This window comes from Trachurus trachurus (assembly GCF_905171665.1).
Source record: "Trachurus trachurus genome assembly, chromosome: 21".
Classification (NCBI taxonomy): Eukaryota; Metazoa; Chordata; class Actinopteri; order Carangiformes; family Carangidae; genus Trachurus; species Trachurus trachurus.
The window spans coordinates 17,827,836-17,850,905 of record NC_139899.1 but is presented as its reverse complement, the minus strand read 5'-3'; the positions used below and the strand labels follow the sequence as shown (position 1 = coordinate 17,850,905).

The 23,070-nt window shown below is 41.8% G+C and overlaps 1 protein-coding gene across 3 annotated transcripts; it reads left to right on the top strand.

The window, feature by feature from the left end:
- The first annotated feature begins 1,081 nt into the window (after window positions 1-1,081).
- Window positions 1,082-21,107, top strand: mid1 (midline 1). Of its 3 annotated transcripts, none has more exons than XM_083996635.1 (10): window positions 1,082-1,222; window positions 8,899-9,620; window positions 15,346-15,441; window positions 16,117-16,224; window positions 17,725-17,873; window positions 17,960-18,087; window positions 18,663-18,806; window positions 19,412-19,573; window positions 19,666-19,873; window positions 20,084-21,107. In XM_083996635.1, the coding sequence occupies exons 2-10, from the start codon at window positions 8,955-8,957 to the stop codon at window positions 20,430-20,432; spliced, it is 2,010 nt and encodes a 669-aa protein (XP_083852761.1). In that variant the 5' UTR covers window positions 1,082-1,222; window positions 8,899-8,954; the 3' UTR covers window positions 20,433-21,107. The 3 variants fall into 3 exon arrangements, with proteins under 3 accessions (XP_083852761.1, XP_083852759.1, XP_083852760.1); XM_083996633.1 differs by lacking the exon at window positions 1,082-1,222 and adding an exon at window positions 2,804-3,021; XM_083996634.1 differs by lacking the exon at window positions 1,082-1,222 and adding an exon at window positions 6,997-7,174.
- The last annotated feature ends 1,963 nt before the right edge of the window (window positions 21,108-23,070 follow it).

Sequence of the window (23,070 nt, the reverse complement as noted above, 5' to 3'; positions counted from 1 at the left end):
TTTACAAATCCATTAGCGTGCTGCTAATGTGTGCAGAGCGAGCCAAGCAAAGGAATCACAGTGGAAGTCGTGCTTAATTTGTCCATTGTCTCTCCCTTTTACTTTTCAAGCCGAAGAGTTTAGTCGTGGTCACTGGGAGCCGTGTGACCCCCCCTCCTCCCAGGTCCCGCTTACAATGTCTTTCCACATTTCTTTTCCTTACTAAACGCGGCAGACTTTAGATTGGCATGGGATGTTGGAAGGAACTGGAGACTGACAGACAGCAGTAGGCTTGACTGAGAAACAAACAAGCTGTGAAGAGAGAGCTGAAGGTTTGCCAGTGAAAAGATTAGAGTGGCATCTGGCTCAACTGCCAAGATTCATCGTTGCTTCTGCCACACTGTCATGGCAACGGAAGCTTTATGCTTTCCTCCCAGTCCCCCCACTGAGTGTCCAGACTGTACCAAAGAGACTTTTAAAGAGCCATGTGATTATTCTCATGACTGACCCTCACATTTACCTAGTTAGTCATGTAGGGCATAAATGACATGTCCTTGAATCCAGCTGTGTAAAATAGGACTCTTTCCATATTGGCTTTGATTACTCATTCACGTCCGTCACTTTATTTTCTTTTGAGCATCATGCAAATGAGCGAGCTGCATAAAGGTCTATTATAAATGTGCACATAACCTCAGCTGAGCATCTCTTCAGGCCCATCCATCCTGGTGCTCCCATTTGTCATGCAGCGCACCTCTGTTCCCCAGTGGCCAATCAGAAGCCCCTCCTTGGCGGATAAAAGCCCTCCGCCCCTCGCCACCCTCGCCACCTCATCATCAGATGTGATTGACAGCCTCCCACAGGAAAGAGGAGGGAGGGGTGTGGGGGTGGGGTGGGGGGGTGGGGGGGTTATTTACCTCCTTATGTTCTCATGGGACTAAGTTAATGATCCCAGCCAACAAAATAATACAAAGAGGGAAAAGCCTGAGAAGTCGGGCGCCTGGTTGAACCATTTGGAGCAGTTTTGGCTTCCTTAAGAGAGGATTAGAGAAGAAGAAGCTGTGTGAAGAGAATTTCAGAGATAGCGGTGAGACAGACGGAGCAGCACAGCCCAGAGAGTGGGAGCTAAAGGGAGGCTTCAGAGGAAAGCTGTGTTTTGAGAAAAATCTCTTCCTGGGCTTTATTTCTATATACATCTGTCACCTGGACTATGGACTGTCTGGTTGACTGACTAACAGACTGTGAGGTAAGGGATGGTATGCTTTTCCAGGGGGCGACACGTTAAAGCTTCCTTTAAGTCTCTTTTGGAGTGTAAAGTTGAGCTTTGAGAAAGTTTTTGGGGGGCACTGAAATAAACGTGCTTTTGCAGGATTCTGCATTCTTTTATGTCTACAAGTTTGAAATTTAGTCAAATATTCCTGGATTTACAGAGAAGAGGAGATCACAATGAAAAAACAATTCAGAATTTCAGTTGCAGTTGCTTTGCAAACAAATTGATTTATTGTTTTCAGCTTAATTGTGTTGTGTTGTGTTTTCACACTGCACATCATGTAGGCTACTTACAGTACTGCTGGTATAATTGAATTTTACACTGATTCTCATGCAATTACAAAGATGTTAATGTTTTAATGTTACTTGTCAAGCCATTATCTGATCAACCTCAACGTATAAATTATTGTCATTGTCTCTCACCTTTCTTTTCATACCTTATTGAGCCCTGCAGGTCTCCTGGCAGGGGCTCTGAGTTTCCACTAATTTAAATCAATCTGTGCCTTGTATCCTGTGGTTTTACCAAGAAACATAAACACCTGCCTCGCACGGAGATACCAGATCAAAAACACTGACTTGACGCGGCTGATAAGGTCGTCTCAGGTAGCTGAACTACAAACCTCAGCCCCCACAGATAAACAGTGCTGCATGCAGATCCAAGACCCACAGCTGTGAAAATACATCTCATTTTTACATGATCAATCAGCATCATCGTTTAAATGCCAACTGTGTCAGCCAGTCAAGGTTTGAGAACATTTTCCACGCAGCCAAAAGACTGGCGAACAGATGCCAACTGTCCGAGACAACTTTCAACACTATCTAAGTCAGCTGTGGCAACCACAGTGCATTCCTGTGTGTTTCCATTTCAGTGACTGTGTTCACGTGGAAAAAACAAGAAGAGTGCGACCATTTTGAAGACTACTGTTGCTGTAGCATTTGATAAGAGGGTAACTTGAGTTTTATCACATCAACAGTTGTGTTAACGAACGTGCCAACTGTCCATACAGACGCTGCTGTGTTGGTCAAACATAGGCTTCTCTGTGAACGTACCTCCACTGGGCCACTGACAAAGCATCTCTCTTGTCCTTTGTTGGGAATATTAATCATCATTGATTCCTGTGTTTGCTTATGCACTACTTCATTTGGCTCTATTGAATTTTGCCTTGAGCATGAAACACGTTTCCAACTACAATAATCTAACCTACTTTTGTTGATGGGAAATGCAAAACAGTTCAGACTTGGCCTGAATATGTTTGATATTTCTTGTGATTGTCATCTTTACCAATTATGCAAATAGCAAGGGAAGAGAATGTGTTTTTAATGCACTGATTGTTTTTGTGGTGTGCAGCCCAGCTCTTTGGAAGATGTCTGTTTAGAGGATGACAAAAAAAGCTTTGTTGAAAGTAATGGGCAACACTCCATGCTCTGATAGCCCTGAGTGATAGACCAAACCAGCACACAAAGTCCTGCCCCCTCACGTACGATTGGCTAATGCAACAATTTGCAGCCCACTGTCTGGATGGGACCTGTACAGTTCTCAGCGAGAGAAGAGAGAAGGGTGGAAAGTTTCGATCCGCCTGCTGATTTTCATTGGACTTAGAGAACAGGGTTAGAGGGTCAGAAACTCACAGAGAGTGGGAGAGAGGAGTCACTTCTCTCAAAGTTCTGACCACTGCAGTGGATTAACTGTGCAGAGCCCCAAACATCAGCACTGATTTACTTTAAAAGGGTGGCTCTTTCCTCTCTTGCCTGTATATGGATGTAATCATGTGGCGGGTAAGTCAGAGGGTCATTCTTGATTCAGTCTGCATTTTTATGTTACTGTGCCTCTGTGTTTTGCTGTCAAAACAGTGAGTCATCATATATTTCCAAAGCCTCCAGGTAGCGCTCTGTGCGAGAGCTGATGTTGTTTGGCCTTGTTGTGCTCACAGAATCCTCAGTGTTTTTAGCTGTGGATAATACTGGAGGGATAAGATGACTAAGTGAGAGGGCCGAGGGGGAGTTATGTGATTTTAAAAAAAGCATCAGAGGGAGTAGGAGTAGTTATCCAGTATGAAAGCAGCCGCTCAGTGTATGCTTTGGGCTCTGACTAAAGGAATATAATATAATTTGTTAGAGCAATCACAGGAGTGGACCTTGCAGTATTATTCCTGGATGTACAGTTACAATAAGCTTCACTTTCCCTTGTTTGATCGTAAAACTTTTTTTTATTACCTTTACTCAAACTTTCTTCTGAGATCCACTGCAGCACTGGGGGAGATAAAACCCAGCCCTTCGTGTGTAACTCGACAGCAGAAAGAAAAAAAACCCACTATTTCATTCACTGATAAGATAAAGAAGATAAAGACATGTTCTCACCCTGCTACATCCACACATGCTCTGGCAACACTTCTGGACACAGTTTGTGACAGGACCTCGTACATTAAAGCACATAGGTGTCTTGTTTACGTGGAGGTAATGAAGAGTAAAAGTGGAACATTGCAGTTGGCTCCATGGCTCCCCTTATTAATTAGTAACTTATCTTGTTCCTGCGAGCAGGAATGTTAGACATCTTCCCACCCGAGTGCGCAGCCTTTGATCACTTCTAGATATTGAGCTGTCACCATGGCAACATAATGTGGTCTTTCATAAAGAACCATGGCATTGGTTTTGGGTGAGGTGAGATTAATCAGAGGGCAAATTTATGAGTAATAATGGCATATTATTATCACTCTTGTTGTGGTCATTTGTTTACCTGTAGAATTGAGATGAATATGGAGAAAATATATAATTAGATTAAAGTTGTTGACTGTAGATAATTTTTCAATTACAAGTGTAAAATGTCACAGTTTAATAGAGGCATTTTTCATGGATAAGAAGGATCACCTCTCTGCATGGATAAACATGTTGGCTGCAGTTCATACACCGGCCACACGGTGTCGCGCTTTGACTGTCGCTTCACATTAGGCGTCGTTGTTGTTGTGTGACGTCTAACTTGTTTATCCACACGAAGAGGCGCAGAGAAAACAGGCTGGAAAACTAACTAATGTTGGCTATGCGTTGAGACAAACACAAACAGCTCCTCCTCGGTAGTTTTTACACAGTCTGTGTGTGTGTGAGACAGACACTCCTAGTGTGTGTGTGGGAGAGAGAGTGGACTGCTGAACAGTAGGCGGCAGCCACATGCTTGGAAAGTCACTTTGTGTGCAGTTCCTGTGGTCGTGGAAAGGATACAGTGTTTTCCCGATGATGCCACCTGCCAAGCCGCGGAGAGGAAATGAGACTTTGGTGCAACTTCTGATGCCGACCACGATGACCTGCAGGCCTACAGCACAGACAGTGAGCGGACAGAGGAAAGAAAGGCAACAAAAAGAAAGTTGAGCTTGACCTGTTAGACCTCTATTTCCAACTCTTAGTCTGACAGTCATTAGACCCTAAATTAGACAGTAGCTACAGATTTTTGGCCCTCTGTTAGTCTTTATGTGGAGCTTCATTATAAAACATGGTGTCCACTGGGGGAAGGAAAGCTCAAGCCTCGATTTCTTGCTTTCATTACAGTTTAATGTGAGTTAGCACCAGTTTGCCAAATGAGTGCACAGCAGCAGCAACAACTTCTGACACTGCCATTCTTCCCAGTGTAATCCTTTCTGACAGATAACTTACATAACTAACTACATCCACTAACCCAAATCTTTTGATTTGAAATTAACTTCCCCCTCCATAATCATTTGAATAACAACAATAATGGATGTAAGTCTGGGGCGAGGCTGCATGAGGCTAATCTCGGTAATGTGTGCAGCTGCAGATCAGGTAGATTTGTCAGTCTAATCAGCTGGCTTGTGCTGCTACAGCTGTAAATCACATTAAGGCCTGAGTGTGCTGCTGATGCTGAGCCGGCTGCTTTAGGGAGCAGCAACAGGCCACACATTGGTCACAGTTACGCTGCAAAGACAGGATTACAGATAAATATGTTAGGTGTCTGCCCCAGGAAAGAAGACAAAGAGCAATCACAGTCTTTCAGTTGCTGAATACATGGTTCAGAGCCATCATTAAGGGTGATAAAAGACCATAACCAAAAGGATTAGAAAGTGCTTGAGCAGGAAATTGTCCTCCTATCTGAGACATGTAATTGTTTCATCTCTAAATGACCCATTATTTCCTAATCAAATAAAACCCCAAACGTGAAGTTAGTGCTCAAGTTCGTCAGTTGACAAAAGGCCTCGCAGTGAAGTGCCTCACATCTGTCACACACCTGTCTGCATTCAACTCTGCATTAAATTCCTCAAACTCTTTGCCCATAGCAAACAGAGCTGTTAAAGTAAATCATGGATATTCTCAGCTTTGCTCTAAATTCAAAGTTATGGTTAGTATTATTATATATCATTCCATAGCTTTTGTCATTTTCTCATCTTTATGGCCGGTGTAGCCGAGTGAAATGAATTGTTAATCTGTCTGGTCATTCATCTTAACCTTTGTAACTGAAGCTATATTCAAGAATAGTGATACTAAGAGTGCATGACTACCAGTTCTGAGGTACTGTATGTAAAATATGCAACTAATAAGAAAAAAAAAACTATGCCTTACTTTTAAACTTTAGTATTACATGGACATATGCACCACAGCTTTCTGTCTCATCAAACAGCTTCACCAAATGTCAAATCTCGCTGTAGTCTTGTCTTGTAAATACTTTTAAGTACAAAAAACAGAAGTGAGCAGAGGAGATAAAGAATAAGCTGCTGTTATATGCTATTTGGAAATCTCTCTCTTACTGTTTCCCCTTAATTGAATGAAAACATCCTCCCCGCTGATCTCATTATACCACATTTTGTCCCAGTTGGAGGGAATATAGAAGAAACCTGGGGAATGCCAGTCGCATTCCCATGAGCATCTCCCGAGCAATGTAGCTCACACCCATCGCTTTGTTTGAACTTAGCGTGCCTTTAATGTTTACAGTGTGTATCTGCCTCTCGGAGAGGACGGTCACTCTGGGGACTCCTTTGAATGACAGGAGAATTCAAATGGTGCACAGTGGGGGTGTGTCTGGAAGCGGAGGCACATGGTAGGCAGATGGCACCTCGGAGATTTCCACGTGAGGGCCGACTGGGACAGAGTTGTGTGTAGCAGATGATGTTATGTAGCCCCCTGTCTTTATTTGTAGTCTTATCTGTCTAAGTGGACGCTTTAGTGGAGGTTGAACCGTAGCGCTCATGGTGTGTACTGCACTCCATAAGCCTCTTGAGGGACAGACAACAACAAGACCGTGATGTAATTCACCCCTTGGATGCTGAGGGGGGGTTGCAGACCTCTGTCTCACGTTCCAGATGACTCCTGCTGCCTCTCAGGCTGTCTCTCATCTGTGCTTGTGTCTTCAGCCTTTTCTTTCCTTGAATCCCCCAATGGCCCAGCCAAGAGAAGTCTCATTCCCCTCCATTGTGCTGCTAGAATCAGAAGGGATGGCCACACAAGGAAACCTGAAACTGATCTTGACGCGTTGAATTTCTGAATGGCCCGGGCTGAGAGGACACTAACCTGCCTGTGAGGACATTGGCTGGGGCTCTGCACAGTTCTCAGCCTCTCCCTCTCCCTCTCTCTCTTGCTCTCTCTCTTGCTCTCTCTCACACTGTTGTCCGCTCTCTCTCTCTCTTCTTCCAGTATACTGGCCAGCGCTCCAGCTGTAGGTGGAGCTGGCTTTCCTGGAATTGTCGGGCAACTTTTCCTGTTGTGCTTGCTGCTACCTCTTGCTCAATCTCTTGCCTTAATGACAGCTCTGCTGCAGGATTACTGGGGCTGCGAAGACTGACTCGTGCCGTCCGGATGCCCTGCTCTCCACAAGCATGCAGGGGTTTACGGCCTGTGCATTTGTTGTCATAAATATATTTTCATGATTCAGGTCAGAAGTTTTCCTTCAGCAGAAATGTCTCGGCTGTGCAAAGTGGGGCGAAATCCATCGGTGGGTAAAGTAAACCGTGTATGAATGGGAGAGCTTTCAGGAGTGCGTAACATACTCGGGGCTGTTTCGCTGCTCGCGGTGGCTCTTTGTGGGACAGTGTTATTTTACAAGCTTTTTGTAACGTTGAGGATATGTTATATCACAGGTGATGACATCAGAGGGTATCGTCTTTGCATTGTGTTTGTCATACAAAGCTATTTTTTTCACTTTGTGCTCAGGACGGCCTGAGTGAACTTTCCCTGAGACTTGTGCAAATGCAGGAGCCACTGTGTTTTAGCTCTGCTAGGAGTGATGTGATGCTGCCTCGTGTTTTTGAGTAACATCTTGTTACAGAAAATTACAACATGCTGAACAAGTTATTCCGTTTGATTTCAGGCTGCTTAAACACACAAGTCAAGACTTATTCTTCATCATTCACCACAGACTTACAGTACAGTAGTTACAGTGTTACAGTAAAATTAAACTGAAATGTTAAAGAGTTAATTAATAATAAAATACCAAAAGCTTGATTTTCAACATGTTTTGTCCAAGAGTGAGGGTACTGAACAGTTAGGAGGTTGTCTTTGATCCTCTATAATAACTTCTAGACACTTGCATTCTCCACTTTGTGTTTAAAGAACCAAATAGCAGAAGCACAAAGGCCCACAGATGCATCACAGTCACTGGAGACAAGTGCAACAATCGCCTCTTGTTTTCTACTGTACAGTGGGATAGCTGGGTGCCTGTGAGGATTTGAATAGAATGGAAAGAACAAACCCAGGTCTGTAGCTCCGAGGTAATTGCTGTATCCTCACAACTTCAAAAGGCTACTTGTGTCCGACTGTCCTGATAATGAGCTTTTGCCTTCTTCACACATAATGAGTGGAGGTAGAGAGTTCACATCGAGAGACGCTGTGAGCACAGTGTGTCCACTCGCAGCTGGGGTGTCTGACTGGCCGGGAACAAAGGCTTAGTGTCTGTGATAGTGTGGAGCCCCAGCCATCAGCAAGCAGGCCAATAGACTTCTGCTTGGCTGAGCTGTCAGTCCTCGCTGGCCTGCTGGCCTGCGGGCTACAGTATAGAGAGGAACACATGGGGACAGGCTAGACTATTCCTGTGCCAAATTAAAATGAGCTGCCGCTGCATTCTTGAAGTTGTAAGTTCAGCTAAATCGACTATACACGCTCACTTCTGATGTATGCATTATATGCAAACACGTGTTTTTTTTGTTGTTGTTGTTGCTTTGTTGTCGGGGTTTTTTTTTAGCATTCTCCTGCTTGTTCGTTTTTATTTCTCCAATTTGCTTCATTTCCATAATCAGATATGTGTAACAAGTATTTACATAACATTTATATTCATATTTCACATTTGGTTTGCAATGGAAATCCAATGACTCAAGATAGAGATGAATAATTTTGATTTTGTTTTTATTTTCCAAAGCAGTTGATAACACAGACAGAATATGCATGATGTCTGTTTTATTTATGTTTTCTCACGGAAGCCTCTTATCTAAACCTGGACATCAGAGCTGGAATAACAATAACTTTCATGAGTGAAGTGATGACTTTTGTGAAGCTGAAACAAATGTAAAATTTGATTATTAGTATATTAGTTTGCAGATTCATACTCTGTGTATGGACTGTTAATCAGGAAATCACTTCAGCTCTTCTGGTCGGGATGCAAGGCCAACGTTTAGAGTGTTTTCACTGTTTTCTCATTCATTTTTTTTTAAATAATTTTCACAGATAGCTGATCAGCTTCCCTGGATTTCGCAGACGTCCCCTCTTTGTTTTGCCTGAAAATGGAAACACTGGAGTCTGAGCTGACCTGCCCAATCTGTCTGGAGCTCTTTGAGGACCCGCTGCTCTTGCCCTGCGCTCACAGCCTTTGTTTCAACTGTGCTCATCGCATCCTGGTCTCCCACTGCACCCCCAGCGAGCCAATTCAGTCCATCAGTGCCTTTCAGTGCCCGACCTGTCGCTATGTCATCACCCTCAACCAGAGGGGCCTAGAGGGACTCAAACGCAACGTCACATTGCAGAACATCATCGACCGCTATCAGAAAGCTTCACTGAGCGGACCCAACTCCCCCAACGAGACCCGCCGCGAGCGAGCCGTCCCCAACAGCAAAGCCATGACATCTCCCGGCGAGCGGGTGCAGTGTCAGTTCTGCGAGCAGGACCCTCCCCAGGATGCCGTGAAGACCTGCGTCACCTGCGAGGTGTCATACTGCGACGAATGTCTGAAGGCCACCCACCCCAACAAGAAGCCCTTCACGGGCCACAGACTAATCGAACCCTTGCTGGACTCCCATCTGCGAGGGCTAATGTGTCTGGAGCACGAGGACGAGAAGGTCAACATGTACTGTGTGACAGATGAGCAGTTGATCTGTGCGTTGTGTAAGCTGGTTGGCCGACACCGAGACCACCAAGTGGCAGCCCTCAGTGACCGATATGACAAACTCAAGGTAAGAAATGATGTGTAGTTTGAGGAATGCTCTGGGATCTTTGACTCACCGTTCTTGCCATATTTACCCTCAGATACATTTGCACAGTACCTATTTTCTGCTCATACAGAATCACAGCATGACAGACTCGCACCTGCAAGCAAAAGTGTTGAATTCCCATTTTATAAAAGATGTAAGTGCTTGTAAGCTGCTGGATCTTAATATTGCACAGGCTAGTGCAGACACCAAGGTAAACAAAAACTCTATGTGTTTGGTTTCGACTGTGATTCGCAATATATATTTTCGTAATGCTTTTCACTGTAGAACTGTGGTACTGAATCAGATTTATAAGAAATATTTGATGTAATTACATGGAAGTGAAAAGCAAATAATGCAAACTTGAAACATAGAACAACTTTGTACTGAATAATATCACAGAAAATTAGCTTCATCTCTCTCAAACGCTCTTTACTGTTGCAATTCAAATGTGAAGCATGGCTTGAATTTGAGCAAATCCAAATAGAACATATTATGAACACAGCAAAATGACTTCCTCACTAACTCAGTTGTATTTTACATCAGTGTTTGTGTCTGGTGATGTTCTATATTTTTCCTATTGTCAAAGAAATTTCCCATGAAAAGGCCAAAACCGATAGTTAATCTAGCTTGAGCCTGATATAGCTGATTCCTCTGTGTTCCATAGACTTCCATTGTTGTGTGAAACCCACATAAATGAGTCACACCATTGCACTGGGTGACATGTTCCTTCATTACAATGAAAATGGAGAGTGTAGTTTATTTTCAGTCAATCCCACATAAACCGTCTTTCTACCATAAATACTCATCAGCATGCCAAACCCGTGACTGAAAATAGTCCCCAAACAAATGCACGATATACTCCCGTTTTAAGTTACATTTACCCACAGCACATTGTCCAGCTGTTTTAACACGCTGTTTCCCTCTTTTAATACAGGAAACAAGATAATCATGACTTGTTAAAGATGTGTGTTGTCAATAGAAATATAAATTGATGGGCTTCAGTCATGGTCTATTCACAAGATCACGTTGACCATAATATGAATAATGAATATTTTCCCCAACTTATTCTTTGAGACCAACTTTATCATAAGAAATGCCTTTGTATTAAATATACATTGCATGAATAGAACACACAGTCAAGTGAGCTGGAAACTCTCTCTTTCTCTGTACCAGTCTGAAATGTAATGACACCCCAATGCAAGAGACTGCTTTCACAGTTTTAGGTTAAGTGAAGCTGTTCACTTTCAGCAGATGGGCTGACATCAATAAGACATGAGAAGATGCTGTTTGCTAGAGCATATAAAGGTGGCTCGGCGGCATTCCTTCCATTACAGAGTAGAATGAGCTTCTCGTATAAGAGAATCTGACTTACAGTATTAGGTTAGTGTTTTGCCAACACACTCAGTCTGTACTGTGGCTCCTGCAGCCTCATGGGATCATTTTATATAGCCACTAACTAAGGCAATCATGCGGTGAAGCTTTACTTTCAAGCCTGAAAACATGAAATAGCAATTTAGCTGTACACAAGCAAAATATCTGCTGTTTTAATTTGGGAGCAAGTCTTCAACTCAGCTGGATTGAGCTTTTCAAGTGAAAGTTTATCTGTAGAACTGTGCACGGCATAGACTGCATGAAATAAGAATAAAAAACGATGGTCCTCCTTTTTCTTCACAACCACTCACAGCATGACTCACAGCGGGAATGTTTACTGTATCACAAGTAACACTCCAAAACCCCCCTTTTGTGCCTGTTCCTCTGTTTCACAATGCTTGGTCAAGGTGGGACTGGGATTTTATTTTCTTTCTTTCTTTCTTTCTTTTTTTTTTTTTTTTACAACATTTTGCTGAGATAGTTCAGTGGACCGGTCTTAACATGTCTGCTTTGTCTGACCATGCTGTCATTGTGCAGAAATCTTCTGGCCGCTTTCTCTGTGTGGGGCGTGATCATTCACACCAGGAGGCAGACCAGGTGATCAGCATCATTTCTTTTAATTACACATTCAGGGACAGATATAAATGCTATGGAACAACCTCAACCTGATTGCTACTTTCTTCTTTAAAGGGGTCATACCACATTTAGTTCCTCCATAGAAAAACTGAATTAGTGAAATACATCTGGCACTTAATGCAACAAAGTAATAGGAGATGAAAATGTAGCCTTGGTGGTTACCAAGGTGACAGCTGCAATATTCCGCTTTGTGTCACCATTGTTTGATGTAGCACTTAATGTACAGTCCCTTTTTAATAAGCACATTGTCCCAGTGGTAAAAGACAGTTTGAGATGACTAGAGTCCTTTTATCTTATCTTCTGATAGACTTTCAAGCTGTGATCTTCTTCCTCTGCTCTATAATATCCTCAGCTGCTTGATATAATCTTTATAGAGGGATATTATACTACTAATTCCTGCTTTGATTTTGTTTTTGTGTTTCGTTGACCACATATTACATTATTGTTCGATAGCTGCATTGTTAGAGGCCTCGAGTGACAGAGGAAACCGCACCGTTCCCATCTTGGAGAGAAATTGTTTTTCTCTCATGGGCAGGACCCAGGTGGCACGCAGCTGAGCTTGTTCATAGTTGTTGGTTTCTCCAAACATATGTTTACAGCCACAGTTCCTCACATCTCTCTCAAAAACCTCTCACAAAGGGATACTGTGGCAGTGTAAAGGCACGAGTGTGTGTCTGTGTGTGTCTGTGCATGTATAATGCAATCATTTCTTCACTCTGGTTTGTGGTGTTATATGACATGACCCCTGGTCTGGTCTTCTATCTGTTATTATCTATCCATCATCCATTATTTATATTATTTAAATGTATTCCCACTTGGGGTCAGAGGAGTCACTGTAGCATATCCCATCATGCACTGGGCAAAAGGGAGGAATCTTTTTGCCCACTGAGTGTTCGGGAGAAGAAAAACCAGGTCACCATGACTCGCAAGTGTGGTTTCCCTGTTTATACATCTAAGCACAAAACACTCACATTCACTATGATATTATATTAATGTTGAATAAAAATCAGCATGTACAGCAATATACAGTATATTTAAGTTGTATTATGTATTATTATTATGTACAGTAGGCACAGCTCAGTCTTTTGTAGCTCATATACAGTACAATGCAATATGTATACAAAACTCTTGTATTTAAAATGTTAATGAGAAAAGATCTCAAACAGACTTCTCTGTATGAATGTAAAAAAAAGTGATTGGGCCTTTAATGCACAGTTTGTTGACCTTATAGTTACCGGATACTGGACTGTAATGCAGCAGAATAGGGCTGCTGGTCCGTCTACACTGTGATGTGTTTGTGAAATTCACTGAAAGCTTAAACGCTCATGTGTCTCAGGACCTGTGGTGTTCACAGGATAAAGCGACAACCACTCACAATGGATACAATTTCAAATGTTGACACAGGATAAAACTCCCAGGTCCTGACAGTGACCTGTCAGGACTGTGGGAGGAAGGAAGAGAGACTGGCCAAAGCAAAGGTATGGGACCAGAAGCATTCGCATACAAAAGGAAGCAGCTATTCTTTCCTCTCATCAGCTTTAAATGATTTTAGGAAAGAGACTTCCATTAGGGAGAGCTGTCCAAACACATGAGGAGTATTAAAGTTGCAGGAGAAGCCAGATTTTTAGGCGCTCTGAGAAAACCAGTGTAGCAGAATGAGAGAGGTGAACACACTCTGTCTCTCACGCTCTTTTGTCTTTAACATTTGTCTCTCCCGCTCTCTGTTGTCTCTCCTTTTGTTCATTTGATACTCATCATCAAACAACAGAAAAACAATGAGACTTTGATGTGCATACCTTTGTCCACATTCAACCTCAGTTTTATCACCGTTGTGTTTCATGTGTCCATTGTGGAAGTTTTTGAACCTGCCTCACCTTTACCTGCAGCTCAGGATCTGAGATGGCTTTCATCGCCTTCTCCTCCGTATAAATAATGAATATTTTTGAGAGCAGTAAAATAAGATCTCTGCTATTTTCAGTAGACAGTGACGCACACACCTTATAAAATCACAATGCGAAACATTGAAGCTGAAAATGGTCTTTAAAGCTTTGCAGGTCTCTCTTACCTGTTTGTTCTTTGACTATTTGCAGTTTTTCCTTTCTGAGAAAAGGAAAACAACTTGGACGATGTTCAAAATTACATTAGCTGAACTAAAAATTGCATCAGTTTTATGGGATTTTTGAGATGTTTTCTTTTGAAGGGAAAAAAAGTTTTATAATGTTTGCACTTTCAACATATGGAGATGAAGTGAATCTAAAATCCCTCTCTGACATTAATCCTTTAAAGTCGCAAATCAATTCACATATATTATTTAAGACTTTCAATAATAGATTAAAATGAGTATTTTTCTGCTTTTATCTGCTCCAGTCTAGAAAATCTAGGATTCTTAAAGCAGATATCAGTGGAATGTTTTTGTTAATATAAGTCCTAAATAGTCCTATTTTCCGTCAGCAATCACTTACATGAAGTATTTCAGCCTAAACACGAGTCTCTCCGTCACTCTGCTCTGCTGTAACCCGAGGAGAAAATTTTCCTTGTGGGATACAAGTGTTATCCAATGAGGAGAGAGAACGGCATGAAGGGCTGTGTGTGCAGCCAAGGGATGCGCGTGAATGTGGTGACGTAGCACGAGGACCAATTGATGCCTGACAAGGGCGGGGGCTGCTAACTCATGGTGCGTTCAAAGAAACTCGTACTTTGTGTTTTTCCTTCCTGTGAAGTCATACCAGTTCGATCTGGTACGAGTTCACGGGTCGGAAGTTACGAGTGGCCGTTATAGGGAACTTTCACAGACAACAGGATGGTAAAAACACGAGCTACGGGTTACCTGGAACGCTACCAAGTCGTAGTTGTGACTTGAAGCTGTAACTTACGGTTTCAAAAGCCTGCCTTGAACGCAGCATTAGCCGAAACGGCCGTGAAGCTGATATCTGCTTTAAGGCAGCACAAAATACTAATAGATTTTTAATTTATTTTTATGTTGTAGTGTTTGAATTAAAACATCTGTCAAATTACTTTCAGTGTTCTGCGTCTCTGTTTCCACTTCAGGTGCGACTAAAGTTTTATTCTAATATTCAATCATTGATTGACCCCATAATATCATTGTGCTTTCATCTTTTATTGTGAAAGGAATAATGCTCAAAATATCAAAAGACATTTTGCACCACCGTAGTACACAGTCATCATACTGCCCAATTACAGAGAGGGATTAAGTTTGAAACATAAGCCTTTGATCTGAGTCAGTGATTAACACAGGCGGGGTTTAGTTGTCCAAATCACTGGCAGATGCTCTGCTAAGCTCCATGGCCTCAGCAGGCAGTATGATGGGATCTTTGGCACACCGGGAGGACTGGGATTGGGGATGGCGGTGAGAGGTGTGTGTGTGTGTTTGTGTGTTTTTGTGTGTGTGTGTGTGGGATGGTGCTTCACACAAACATGGCCAGTCACATCCAGCGGCAGCATTGTGTGTCCTCTGCTGTGCTCGTTACAGATATGGTCCTTATGTTCCCATTCACCTAACTCTCCTCTGAGATTTATTCAGCTGTTTACAGTTTGATGTTTTGGGCGCGCATGTGTGTGTGTGTTTGTGTGTGTGTGTGTGTGTGTGTGTGTGTGTGTGTGTGTGCATGTATGAGGGGGGGTGATGGGGGTGAGGGGATCCATGCGTAATGAAATATTCCTTTTCAATTTTGTTTTGCAGCAAGCCCTGGATTCCAACCTCAGCAGTCTCATCAAGAGGACCAGTGAGTTGGAAAGTCTGATGGGCAAACTTATCCAAACCTGTCAACACGTGGAGGTGAGGTTGTTTATCTGTTCCCTTTCAGGTGTGTGTGTGTGTGTGTGTGTGTGTGTGTGTGTGTGTGTGAAGGAGAAGGCGGGGCGGAGAGGGGCAGGGGGGGTCTCTTAGCTTCTGTGGCATTTCATGTGTAACAACTCATTAAATTATCAACACCATGATGAATCGCTGTATCTCAGAGTGGCTTTTCATCATGTCAACAAGATTAAGTGTTCGTTAGTCTATAGATCAAGAATATCTGCAGTGTCTGTGCATTTTTAGTATATTCACATCAAGTGTGAGCCAAATATTTACACATAAAGACATAGAAAACAGATGGCTTATCAAATACACAATGGTCATGATATATGGCTCTAGTGATACTAAACCATGTAACCTTAAATGGTTTTACCCTATCGCATCAAACATGCTAATTTTGCAAAGTCATTACATGTTCTCTACAGTGGCTCTAATTAAACGTGTGTGGGATAAAAAAAAAGCCCAATGTGAGATGAACTGACATGAATTAGACTCTAATGTGTTTTTCTTACCACATCAGGTTTGAATAAAATTGATTGCAATGCGAGTTACACATGCTATAATGATCTCAAACTTTGCTTTGTGCAATGGAAGGGAATTAATGAGAGTTCCTGTATTGACTGTGTCTTATCTGCACTTACTGTGTGTCATGTCTAGGTAAATGCATCACGGCAGGAAAACAAGCTGCTTGAGGAGTGCGAGTTGCTGATTAATATCATACAGCAGCGAAGACAAATCATCGGCACCAAGATAAAGGAGGGGAAGGTACTGTTTATCACCTTTTGTGTCCTGATAACCTTTGTTTGTTTATCACCTTGCATGTCTTGATAATTGCCTCCCCGCACAGCTGACAAGTGAGCTCACAGCTCAGCGGCTGAACGCGGTGTCCTTACACAACGTCAGCTTTAACACATTTATTATACAGCGTTGTTGGGGGAAAATGCATCTACAGCCTGTTGCTCTTCAAAACAAGGGCATTGAATTTTTGATCTTATAAATAAAACACATAGATATTCCTACAGATGAGGAGCTGAATTCATGAGCGATGAAACACATGGTTGTATTATTTGAAGACAGATTTTTTTTGTACCACAGTTTTTTGCATTTTAACATATCACACATTAGCCCCAGTTTATACTTCTCATATACAGTATTAGCATCACACTTGTGTCATGGAGTTTACCAGGCTCACTGACAAGTTTTTAATTTGAGTTCTTCTAATTTGTTGTGAATGTGCTTCACAGATCTTAGTGTTTTTTCAATTTTATAACCCAGGAAGGAGCAATAAATTATTTTAAATTAAATTAAATTAAACTAAATTACAGCATGCAATTGCCTAAATTGAAGGTGACACCCTGAAAATGATGAATTACTTATTGTCTTTCCATTTTAAAATGTAAAAACATGTTGAAGCTGCATCTAACAGTGAAAAAAATCCTTTGTATGTTTATTATTATTATAACCTTTATTTAACCAGGTTTGTCCCATTGAGATCCAAGATCTCTTTTGCAAGAGAGAACTGGCCAAGAATGGCAGCACATAAAGTTAAGGTCAAACAGTTTCAACACATGGTTACATTAAACAACCAGCACACATAAAGATGGCCAATTTACTTTAGTATTTAAGACACAGTGATGAGTTAGAGCTCCACAGTTTGTGATAAACCTCAGAGCGTCTGCCTAGTATGCAGGGGTTATTCCTTTGTTTTATAGTACCACATCCCTTGTTTCAGCTCTGGAGCAGGTCCAGCACAGTGTCATATAATATGTACATTCAATACCAATGTGCAATAAATTGTTTTAGCTTCCTTTCCGCCCTGTTAGATGCCATTAGACAGGCAGTGGCATGCTGTGCTGCGTTCAGTGTCAGTGTTAAGATCAGCCTTGCTTCCTGTGATGATCGTCTCTGGAGGGGGACGCTTTCCTTCCTCACCCCGTGCCTCATGTCAACTTGCGAGGTTGCTCTAAGCCAGTGAAGCACAGTGGGGGGATGGGAGGCTCTGGTTACTGTGACAGAGTTACGAGCGATGTTTCATAAACACACCGCGTGTGCCAGCGTAGCTTTTACAACATTGTTACACAGCCCAAAGATCAAATTGTCAAAGGTGTAAATCAGATTTTTTTTTTCCCCCAGAAGGATTTTGCAATTTGTGGGGTAAAATCAAATCACCCATCTGGCAGGTTGGCGCCTCATACAGAAGGTCATACGTTGGTTGGTTTATTTACTGAGCTTTTCATCTATCAACATGTCCTATTTTGTGCCCAGTCTATACGCCTGAGGAAGCTAGCCCAGCAGATAGCCAGCTGTAAACAGTGCATCGAAAGGTCCTCGTCCCTCATCTCTCAGGCCGACCAAACCCTCAAGGAGACGGACCACACTCGCTTCCTTCAGACGGCTAAAAATATCTGTGAGAGGTGAGGCAACATTGACAGGCCGAAGATAAACAGCCCATCGTCTATAAGAGTCTCACACATATCTTGTGTCTTTTTGTTTATTACAGAGTGTCAATGGCAACGGCGTCCTCTCAAATCCTGTTACCAGAAATTAATCTGAATGACACGTTTGATAGTTTTGCCTTGGACTTCACGAGGGAGAAGAAAATGCTAGAAAGTTTGGATTATCTCACAGGTGAGTGATGGTAGAGAATCAAACACATGATATTCAATAGTTAGCAGGAAAACTACAAATGATTTATCATAACTATTTCAGATTAGTTGTATGGTTCCTTTATCCAAACAGTGCACCTGGAACCTGTCTCCTCACATTATCCTGTGATTATGGATTCATACAGGTATAAGGTTTTTGCATGGATAGCAACAGGGAGTTTATATTTCAGCCATAACTGTGCTTGTTAGCGAGTGATGAGAACCTAAAAAGCCAAACAAAGCAAGAGCGCAATTAAGATTTATTTTCAGCTGAAAGAAACAGGTTTGATTGTTTATGCTTAGCGCCTGTTGTGCAGCGTGAAGTTAACTCTGCATGGGAGCTGCAGCTATAATAGCTAGAGGAACCTCTACTGAGCTTAATTACACTTGTCAGGATTAAAAAACACAAATGGATGGTGGAGTTTACCACCACTGTTCTCCACTACATGTTGTGAGTTTTCATCTTTTTTTTCTTATGTTGTTGTGGGGGAACTAGCATCCACACAGCTTTCATGAATTTCTTTGAAGAAGATTTGTCTTTTGTTTTCCCCACTGTAGCGCCAAATCCACCAGTGATCCGCGAGGAATTGTGTACGGCTTCATATGACACCATCACAGTCCACTGGACATCGGATGACGAGTTCGCTGTTGTATCATATGAACTCCAGTACGCCATCTTTACCAGCCAATCCAATGTTGTCAGTAAGTCTCTGCTCTGCTGTATAATGTTTGTGGTGAAAAAACATGGATATGATGCAGGGATGTGAAACGGATTTCAACAGAATGGCTTTAAACTGTTTGCAGGCTTTAAACAATATCCAAACATAACATCGCATTGAAGCTGCAGGAGAAAAGAGCTCTGCCCTCCTGGCTTGTATGTTTAATGAGATGTTACAGAAATACACTGCATTTCTTTTTCTTTTTTCTTTTTTTTTTTGCAGTGTCTGTATGGAAAAGAAAATAGCAGCTCAGTCAGACTAGATTTACATCCAGATGCGCATCATAAGTTCAACATTATCTCAGGGTTGAAATGAGCAGCAGCCTGTTTGAATTGATTGCTCTAACAAGGTCACAACATGCTTGATCAAGCAATTTATTCTCATCCAGCTCAGTGCTCTAGCGCACGCGTGGATGACTGGGTAATGTGAATATATTTGATGAGTCAAAATAGAAGCTGTAGATTAAAACATTGCAAACAATTACACTGTGCTATCTTGATTCAAAGCACTGAAGGAGGCACTAAGTTTTGATAATAGCTTGGTTTTGTTCTTTGTCTGTGACACACTCTGTCTCTGTCTGGACTACAGGTTTATGTAACTCTGCTGATAGCTGGATGATTGTACCGAACATCAAGCAGAATCACTACACAGTGCACGGGCTCCAGTGTGGCACAAAGTACATCTTCATAGTGAAGGCCATAAACCAGGCTGGAAACCGCAGCAGTGAACCAGGGAAACTCAAGACAAACAGTACATCAAATTCAGTACCTATACAGAATTTCATGTTATTATTAATGATGAAAAAGCTGAATTACTGGACTGTATTTTTTTTTTTTTTTAAGGTCAGCCATTCAAATTAGATCCAAAGTCTGCACATCGGAAGTTGAGAGTGTCTCATGACAACCTGACAGTGGAGAGGGACGAGACATCATCCAAGAAGAGCCACAGTCAGGACCGCTTCTCCAGTCACAGCAGCTACGGCGTCACGGGAAATGTCTACATCGACAGTGGCCGCCATTACTGGGAGGCTCTGATAGGAGGAAGCACATGGTAAAAATCATTTTATCTGGATCTAAGGCTGTTACTGTGGGTCGGTTCACCTGTATCAACTATTGTTGGCTAGATTCAGTGAGATTACACTAAATCTCTGGCATAGTTGTAGACTTTTACTCGTGCTCATTTCATCATGAATAATGTTTCATATTTACAAGCATGCTAGTATTTATGAAATCTTCCATTTGACTTTTCTTTGGTTTCCAGGTTCGCAGTGGGCATTGCCTACAAGTCGGCACCGAAACACGAGTGGATCGGCAAAAACTCGGCCTCTTGGGTACTGTCTCGCTGCAACAACTCGTGGGTGGTGCGTCACAACAGCAAGGAGATACCTATCGAGCCATCGCCCCACCTGCGGCGTCTGGGCATACTGTTGGACTACGACTCTGGATCCCTGTCTTTTTACGATGCCGTCGGCTCTCAGCACTTGTATACTTATGACATCGCCTTCGCTCAGCCGGTTTGCCCCGTGTTCAATGTGTGGAACAGGTGTTTAACTATCCTCACGGGACTGCCCATCCCTGACCACTTAGAGGGGACCGACTACAACAACTGACAAAACAGGTCCTGCTGGATTTTCTTTTGTGTACTCCAAAAAAAAGAAGAAAAAGAACAAAAAAAAAGACCAGACTTAATTAATTGCCCTGGTGTACATTCCTAATCAAGCCTATGTTGAAATTATAATTTGAATTATTTAAGAAATTATTTACAAGTATCTGTAAATGTATTTCTTTGCTTTGCACATTTATGTACATTCCTTAGCTGGATGGTGTAAAGGGTTTGCTTACGATTTTAAATTCATGGAGCTATTTTCCAATTCATATTGCACGCTTTTCCATACCTGTGTTGTTAAAGGCAAGTGACAAGCCAACTCTTTGACTCTAATGTTTTTGAAAGGCTGTATTGTAAGGTAAATGTAAGGGTTTTAAGACTTTTCTTTTTTTAATTCATCTTCACTTTCCGAAGAAAAGTTGTTGTCACTATAAAATCCATTTCTAAGCCACATGCACCATAATGCAAATGTTTACTTGTCATTGTTTTGTAAGGAGGAGGCACTTAAATAGATCAGATAACAATTTCACTTAGAAATTTTAATTTGAAATCAGTCGAGTCATTTATTAGCTGCAAACGCTCGAGCACAGTTCAGCGTGAAGAGAACATTCATCTTCTCATTGTAGCCATTTCAAATGAACTCATCATCGCAGCTTCTACATTTAGTTTCTCTCTGACAAGATGCAATAAAGGTGACTTCATTTGATCAACTGTGTGACTTGTCCTTCTCCTTTAAAGACTCGCTGCATGCTAAAAATAGGCCTCAGTAAGATGATAATTCATTACACTCTACACTTGTTTACACTCATTTATAGTTGCTGTCTCATTAAAAGCTTGAACAAGCTCTCAACGCCACGGTGAAAAGAAAACACCACCACCGTGGAGAAAAGTGTCAGTCTTGCTTTACAGGACTCACTCTGACCCACTCTCGGAGCCAAAATACAACTTCTGACAAGATTCGCTCTGACATCTCTTTTTGTGCTGGAGTAACGTGGCTTGAATTCTGCAGCGTCTCCTTTCAGCTAAAGGAGACAGACGAGCACAAAAAGAAAAGAAAAAAAGGAAACATTGAACTCTCTGTGACCTCCCTGTGAGACACCTTGCAGACACTGAACACCACCACCTCCGTTCCATGCAAGGCCACCAGATTTTGTCGGATTTGAAATGTGTGTATTTATGTGAATAAAAGACACCCTGGAAGCTGTTTATATGAATAATTTCCTACACATGATTTTAGATTTCACTGTAAAATTCTAAAAGATTAAAAAGATAATATTATATTAAAGCACTGAAATGAAGGTACTTTTTTCCATTATATTGCACTAAAACAATGTTTTGTTACTGTATGTAAGTCATTAGTCAATATATAATTTGATAAAAATGGCTAGGGACAACTAAAGCATAGCACAAAATGAAATAGCATTTCTGTGTCATATTCTACAAAGAGCATGGTTAAGAAAATATGTGAGAATCATGTTTGATTTGTGAGGTGTGTCCCATAATTTCATAATTTATGAATACCAAGACAAAATAGAAAATATTTTTGTCCATCGTTTGCTTTTCCAATGTGCAAAAACACTTTCAAACACTATTTAATCCTTTCCATGATAAAATAAGACAGACATGGTGGAGATGGTGGAGTTGGCAGAGCCCTAGTGGAGATTCCGCACATGTGATGGGGAAAAGAAAAGAAAAATGCAACTGATTATTTGGAGAAAAAGAAACCAATTTGCCAGCATAATGAAAAAGAAGTGAAAATCTCAATTTGGAGTATTAAAAAAAATGCACCCCAGGGCTCCACCTGCTGGATCGGTATTTCATGTGACAGATTAATTTGCTGCTGGGCGCCACAGTCAGTCCCACCCAGGAATCCCATCTATCACATTGGACTGTTTGTCTTGTGGTGTTAGCATTATAATGATAGTGTTATGGACTTCAGCTGTCATCCAGGTGAAACCTGAGCTGAATTTATAGCAGTTCAAGGTACATTCACAGAAATATTACAGTGAAGGACCTGATTTAATATGATTCTGTCATAACTAACATAGCCTACATGCGACATACCAATTTCCTTGTATGGATAGAAATTCAATATAAACCTCACCAACATTTTGCTAAAATATTCCTCTCATCAATCATCTCTCAACCCTTCAGATTTACAAATTTATCCCGTGACCCTCTAGAGGGCCCTGATACCTGACACCACTGAGCTAAACTAACAACCAGTGCGTGAAGTAGGAGAAATAGCTCCACTAGGAGCAGCTAGAGCAGTAAAGTGCTGCTTACATGCTGTTGCATCAGCATTAGCAATCTCATTAATTACATGGATGTATATCAGCCATAGGGGCCACTTTGCTATATGTAAGAGGGCTTTTCCTTTTGACTGAGTATATTTTATTATGCACTTTTATAGGATTTTGAATGCAAAAATTTACCTTGAACATTATTACATTTTGTTTAAGGGAACAAAATGTTTATTCCTCATTTTTATAGTTTTATACTGCAGTGAAGTCAGTTGTTTTTGCACTGTGGTGTCAAACTGAACCAGGGTCAGCCTCAGCCTGCCTCCTCACGAAGCCCCGCCCCTACTCCCCGGGACAGGAAGTACCTGCGCGTTGCTGCTGACGTTGCCGCTGTCCAAA